Genomic DNA, 7,285 nt, shown 5'->3' on the forward strand with positions numbered 1-7,285 from the left:
ATTTTTGAATTTGGAAGATTACATGAATTTTGATTTTTTTTTCTGTTACTACGTTAATAAATCATTTTATAAAAAGTTAACAAACTATTGAACCCCAACAGAACATTTCTGTTCAGAGAGGACAAAAAGCATTTGGCCAAAATAAATCTAGACCAGTAGAATATATAGTTAGATTTTCCGACTTTTAGTCAAATTTTCTCAAGTTGTTGTTTGGATTTTTAGGAGTGTGAGGGCCCTTATCATCATCTTCTTCTATCTTCCTTGTGTTTTATTTGTCTAGTTAGAGTACAGCCATGTCTATGTTTATCGACTTCAATTCATCTCACATCGACCTTGATTGGGCTTAGCTGTTGATAATGGGCCCAAATGATTTTAAAGGTCTTCTAATGGTTAGCTAATGGGCCGTAAGAGCAATCATTTCAAAAATGTACAAACAAATAGAACGGTGGATCAGTCATTGTGGATAAAGAACACTCTTATTCTCTGGAGCAGAGCTCCGTCTCTCATCAATCCCAGCAATGGCGTCCTCAGTCGTATCCTCTTTTCAACCCAGGTAATGCCGACATACTAAAATCCCTTATGCTGACTATGATTACTTCATTTCGCTAGGGTGGAAATTGAAAGTTTATTAGAATGTATCGCTGCCTTACTTCTACATTATCCTGGTTCCAATTCAGTTCATTTATGATTTAGATATCTGGTAGAGCTATTACCTTTCTAGAAATGTTTTTTTTTGGTTTTGTCTGGAGAAAGATAGAATACTTTGCCTTTGTTCAGGTCATCATTTTTGGGAGAAAGAAACGCTTTCAAGGTCTCAACAACACCACCATTTGCTCAAGTGGGTTTCTCCAGCAAGACCATCGAGTGCAAGGAATCAAGGATAGGAAAGCAACCCATCGCTGTACCCTCCAATGTAACCATCGCATTAGAAGGTCAGGACTTGAAAGTCAAAGGTCCATTAGGAGAGCTCGCTTTAACTTACCCACGCGAAGTTGAGCTCCTCAAAGAAGACTCCGGTTTCTTGAGGGTCAAGAAAACAGTCGAAACTAGAAGAGCTAACCAAATGCACGGCCTTTTCAGGTTTTACAAAGTTCTCACCTTTATTATACCGATTGGTTACAAAGTAGGCCTGCCGGTTCAGGTAGTTCTGTTTTTGATTCAACATAAATCTTACGGAATTAACTCGAAATAAAATTCGTTTGGTGGTTAGTTCGGTTTCTGAAAATCCTACCGAAGTTTTTTTTTTTTTTTTGGTTATATTTTGGTCAAATTTTGTTAAAATTCCGGATAAGTTTGGTTAAATTCGGTTAGTTCGATTATTTTGGTTAGTTTGGTTTGAAAATTTTGGTTAGTTCGGTTCGCCCTATTACAAATCTTGAACTTTGTGCTAGTTGCTTAACCCTTTTGTAACTCTTGTGTTAGGACGCTTACGGATAACATGGATTTGAGAAGAAGTTGATACTAGTGGGTGTTGGTTACCGTGCTACCGTGGAAGGGAAAGAGCTGGTTTTGAATCTCGGGTTTTCACACCCGGTTAAGATGCAGATACCAGAGAGTCTGAAAGTGAAAGTGGAAGAGAACACGAGAATCACGGTGAGTGGGTACGACAAGAGTGAGATTGGGCAGTTTGCTGCAACGGCGAGGAAGTGGAGGCCTCCGGAGCCGTACAAGGGTAAGGGAGTGAAGTACTCAGATGAGATTGTTAGGAGGAAAGAAGGCAAAGCTGGAAAGAAGAAGTGATCTTGTTTTGTGGATTTACATTTTTACGTCTTGTCTCTTTTCAATGTTAATGTGTGCCTTGCTCAAAATTTGTTTAGAAAACTGAACATGTTTGTTTTGGGATTCTGGTGAATTTTAAACTTAATTGTGAAAAGTTACTTATGTGCATGAACTACTGAAAAGAATCAAAGATGTCCAATCGGTTTATTAACATGTTTATCTTGAATTGAATGACACATTTATTTGGTTCGGGTTTAAATACTATGAATTATCTGAACAGATTTTATATTTCAAAAACGAAAAAAACTAAACCGGAGTCGAACCAAAAATTGAATGGATACTGAATTTATATAATATAATTTATATGCTTATATATATTAAATATATTTAGTTTTAAAATATCAAATACTTAAAAAAAATACTTTTTACAAATCAAATTATCGAAAACCTTTTTATTTAAAATATTTAAAATTATCGAATTATCCAAATTTTTTTTTAAAAAAAATCTGATATTTAATCTTAATCGAACTTGAACTAAATTACACTCAAAATTATTTTGGATGTCACCCGATTCTTAGCCTTCCAAACAAAACTGAAAATCAAAATAATTGAACTAAACACCGAATCTAAATAACCGAACCGAAACCGATCAAATTTTGTTAAATACTCGAACCCGATCCTATATTTTAGAACCGGAAAACTGAAAACCAAATGAACTATCATTCCAAATTAACAATGGCTTATAAACCGTTGAGAATAAACCGATTGGGGTTTCAGTTAACCGGAGGCAAACAGACTCCTCCTCTGCGTAGCTGCGAAGCCAACCACCGTGCCTCCGATGAAGAGGAAGAAGGAAGAGGCAACAATGTCAGAGCCTAAAACCAAGTACGATCGTCAGCTCAGGTACACACACCCTTCCCTCTTCCATCCTCCAATTTTACTTCTCTACGTACCATTCTAAATCTCTCGAAAAACCGCAGGATTTGGGGTGAGCTAGGGCAAGCCGCTTTGGAAGAAGCGAGCATATGTCTTCTCAATTGTGGCCCCACTGGCTCCGAAGCCTTGAAGAATCTCGTCCTCGGTGGAGTTGGGAGCTTCACCGTCGTCGATGGATCCAAAGTCGAGCTTGGTGACCTTGGAAACAACTTCATGGGTACTCTTTGAGTTTCCTGTAGCGTATGTTGATTTTGTTTTCCGTTTCATGTGAAGTTGATGATGAGAGGAGTGTTGGTCAATCAAAAGCTAAGTCTGTTTGCGCGTTTCTCCAAGAGCTTAATGATTCTGTTAAAGCCACGTTTATTGAGGAGAATCCAGATACTTTGATATCCACGAATCCGTTTTTCTTCTCTCAGTTCACTCTCGTTATAGCTACCCAGGTACACGATTGGGTTTCTACTTGTCAATGTCATTTCTTGGTATTCACCAGGCAAAGCTTTAATCTTTATTTGTTTCCTTTTGGGGGAACTAGCTAGATATGAATCATGATGCCTTATATTCAATGTTGTTAGATTTTACTATGTAGTACCTTTCCAGGCAAAGCTTTAGTCTTTTTTTTTTTTTTCCATGCCTTGTGTGTAGCTGGTGGAAGATTCAATGGTGAAGCTTGATAGAATCTGTCGAGAAGCAAACGTCATGTTGGTTTTTGCTCGCTCTTATGGCCTTTCTGGCTTTGTTCGTGTCTCTGTTAAGGTAATAATACCTTTCTTGTCCCAATATTTTCTAATGAAACTAATGGATTACTGTGAGTATTGCTAATGTATTATTTTTAATTTTTGTTTCCTTGTGTATCAGGAGCACACCGTAATTGACTCAAAGCCTGATCATTTTCTTGATGACCTACGCTTAAATAATCCATGGCCTGAACTCAAGAGGTACACTGCTTTCATATTCTCGCTCATTAAGTTGTTTTGGCATCATTTGACTGTGTGATGTGACATTCTCAATTATTCTTTGAACTGCAGTTTTGTGGAGACAATTGATCTAAATGTATCAGATCCCGTTGCGCATAAGCACATACCTTATGTTGTCATTCTTGTGAAGGTGGCTGATGAATGGACTCGGTCTCATAGTGGTAATCTTCCCTCTTCCAGGGAAGAGAAAAAACAGTTTAAGGTCTACTTCTTTTTATTGCTACTTTGCAAATTCATTGTCTAGCTTGATTTCTTGTGCGTCTTTGTTCTAATCTGTCTTTATCCTTAAAATCTTAGGATTTGGTTAAGTCCAAGATGATATCTATGGACTATGGATGAGGATAACTACAAAGAAGCTATCGAAGCAGCTTTCAAAGTTTTTGCTCCGCGTGGAATCAGTAAGTTGATATCTTCTTGGTGTGGTAACTAACAAAAAACCTTTGTTGTGGGTCAAATCACAGTATTCCTGGTTTCTGTTATAGGCTCTGAGATTCAACAATGATACTTGTGCTGAACCGAATTCAAATTCCTCAGATTTTTGGGTCATGGTAGCGGCTCTCAAGGTTTGAAACTAGCAAAATTGCTCTGCGAGAGCTCATTCTTTCATGTTCTTTTTGGACTTGCAAGTAGTTAGGGTTGATAAATAGTTCGGAGTTCTACTTCAATGAATCTGTGTTTGCATCTTCATTGCAACTCATGTTGATATGTTCATAATACTCATATACATCACCACCTGCAGGAGTTTGTCTCAAACGAAGGTGATGGAGAGGCGCCCCTTGAAGGCTCTATACCAGATATGACATCTTCAACAGAGTTAAGTGCAACTGCCTCGGTAGCACTGAATTTCATCCGCAGACTATTTTTCAGATTGCTAATGTAGCTGCATTGTTGCTTTTCTACAGACACTATCTATCAATCGAAAGCTGAGGCTGATTTTCTTGTCATGGAGAAACGAGTTAAAAATATTTTAAAGAAAATCGGTCGAGACCTCAGCAGCATATCAAAACCAACAATCAAGAGCTTCTGCAAGAATGCAAGAAAACTTAAAGTGAGAATACTCAACTTCCTAAGAAAAACTTAATATGTAAATGCTAATGGTCTACCTATTGCTTGTTTATTTTTGCTGTTGAATCAGTATCATAAACATAGTTTTTGACTAAAATATTAGCTGTCATATGTGCTTTGTAGGTATGCAGATATCGTATGGTAGAGGACGAGTTCAGCAATCCTTGTGTAACCGAAATTCAAAAGTGTTTAGCGGACGAGGATTACAGGTGGCAGTGCCTTCACGGAGTCTGTCCTTTTCATATGAACACAAAAGCATCAAATTTTGAAAGATTACTTTTCTATGGTAGCTCTTATGCTTATATTGTTTACTGTGGCAGTGGTGCAATGGGATTTTATGTTCTTCTTAGAGCTGTGGACAGATTCACTGCTAACTATAACAAGTTTCCTGGCCAGTTTGATGGGTAAGAAACTCATTATGGCAACAAGCTAAGTCCTATTTCTGAAACAATTGGTCCTTGTTTAGCTATCTTTAATATACAATATATTTTTGTAGAGGAATGGATGAGGATATTTCTCGGTTAAAAACTACTGCCTTGAGTCTCCTTGCCGACTTGGGATGTAACGGCTCAGTACTGCCCGATGACCTTATCAATGAGATGTGTCGCTTTGGTGCCTCAGAGCTTCATGTGGTTGCTGCCTTTATTGGAGGCATCGCATCTCAAGAAGTCATTAAGGTTCATATTTCCTTCTTATTGCTCTGAACTTAATTACTTAAAAGCACTAACTCTAAGAGATAATTGAACTTGTGTGTGTGTGTGTGTGTGTGTGTATCTCTCTTTCTCTATGTTGCAGCTTGTCACAAAACAGTTTGTTCCGATGTTGGGGACGTACATCTTCAATGGCATTGATCACAAGTCTCAGTTATTGACACTGTAGAATATCTTCACTCGTTAGATTTATTATATCTTTTTAGATACAAACTGTTAAAAAAGAGAGTGCGTAATGTTGTTTTAGCATATCAGATGAGAGAGGTGAGAAAACTAATTGGTTTGGTTCTTTTTGTTATTTAATTTTGGATTTGTATGCCTCAAGCTTATCCGGTTTAGGTTCTCTCTTCTCCCATGAGATTATAACATTTCTTTAAGACATATATTCGAGCATGCATGTATGTATACAATTTACATACATGATTAATTGGAACTTGGAAGTGAATAATGATTGGTGCCTTTAGTTGGGGAAATTGTAAACATTAAATACGCACTTAGACAATGTACACCTTACAAATGCATGTGAGCGATATTTAATTTCTCTCGAGATTTTACCGTTGACTTTGTCGGCATCGTGGACTCTCACTAATACTAAATTGAACTTTCCCGCGACCATATATAAGCCATCATTGGTGTAATATTCCTATTACCCATGGTAAATGTGAGTGAAAACAAAGGACAATTTGAAAGAAAGAAATAAATTAACAAAAGTAAGAAACCATAACATTTAAGTACTCAGAGTTATTAACTAACATTGTTGTTAAAAAAAAGAAGAGTTATTAACTACCACATCAGAAATATTCCAAAAAAAAAAAACTAGTTCTGGTTTTATACTATTTGTTTTTGTTTATGGTGTAATATATAGCATTAGCACTTCTCGGATATTAGGGTCAACTGTCAAGTGTCAAATAGTGATGATTTGAAATGTCAACAAGTTTTGGATAATAAAGAAAAGTAAATAATGAGCAAAATTAGAGATCGAAAGCTTCTGATGAGAGTCTGAACTAAGTAAGTGTAGGTCTACTTTGACTATCACAATTTTCATTAAATGGTTCCCGGCAATGGCCCAACGGCCCCAAACGCGTAGAACGTAACATGCATGGGGATCCATATTAATGGCTTCTTCATCCACTTGCTTATTAATGTTTACCACTCTTAAGATTCATCTATCTACTATAAAAGGCAATGTTTAGTTCCAGTACCTGAGATACTACGGAAAAAAAAGAGGAGACGTTACAGTTTCTTTCTCTAGGGATGAAACTTAAGAGTCTTACATGTTTGATTCTTTCTTTAGTTTTGCTTAACTTGAGTGTGGAATGTGTTCTCGGGGATGGGTCTGTGGTGGGTCCTGTGAGGTATAGGGACGATGATTGTTGGTGGGGCCGGCGGTGTGGTGGACGTGGCCGGTTTGGACGCGGTGGTGGTGGAGGTTTTGGAGGAGGTGGAGGTAGAGGTGGTGGTGGCGGTATTCGTTTACTCGACATTAGAGAGAGAGAGAGAGAGAGAGAAAACAAACAAAAGAGAAAGCTTCGAGATGGATTCAAAGCCAGAGATTCTTCGTTAGAGAGATAAAAAAAAGGGGATTATGAGTTGTAGGAGAGTGCTGAAGTCGATACAGGCCTTGGCGGCTCATACTTTACTCTTCTGTTTCCCCCTCTTCTTGGTTCTTAAGCTCGATCACACCCTCTCCTCCTCATGGTGGTGGGTTTGGAGCTGGAGGAGGAGTTGGTGGCGGAGCTGGTGGAGGATTAGGTGGTGGAGGTGGAGCTGGTGGTGGTGGAGGAGGAGGTGTTGGAGGTGGTTCCGGCCATGGTGGCGGATTTGGAGCAGGAGGAGGAATTGGTGGCGGAGCTGGAGGAGGAATCGGGGGTGGGGGTGGTG

General features: G+C 38.3%; 1 protein-coding gene and 2 pseudogenes across 1 annotated transcript in view; all 3 read left to right on the plus strand.

The window, feature by feature from the left end:
- Positions 1–445: 445 nt before the first annotated feature.
- On the plus strand, positions 446–1,894 carry LOC106307658 (annotated as a pseudogene).
- A 539-nt stretch (positions 1,895–2,433) lies between these two features.
- LOC106307659 lies at positions 2,434–5,789 on the plus strand (annotated as a pseudogene).
- Positions 5,790–6,658: 869 nt separating this feature from the next.
- The window catches only part of LOC106309407 (glycine-rich cell wall structural protein 1-like), a 1,062-nt gene continuing 435 nt past the window's right edge, over positions 6,659–7,285 (plus strand). The window contains exons 1-2 of the mRNA XM_013746433.1: positions 6,659–6,963; positions 7,077–7,273. Of these exons, the coding sequence (XP_013601887.1) occupies positions 6,659–6,963; positions 7,077–7,273 (502 nt within the window). The remainder of the gene's footprint in view (positions 6,964–7,076; positions 7,274–7,285) is intronic.

This window comes from Brassica oleracea, chromosome C8 (genome assembly GCF_000695525.1).
Source record: "Brassica oleracea var. oleracea cultivar TO1000 chromosome C8, BOL, whole genome shotgun sequence".
NCBI lineage: Eukaryota > Viridiplantae > Streptophyta > Magnoliopsida > Brassicales > Brassicaceae > Brassica > Brassica oleracea.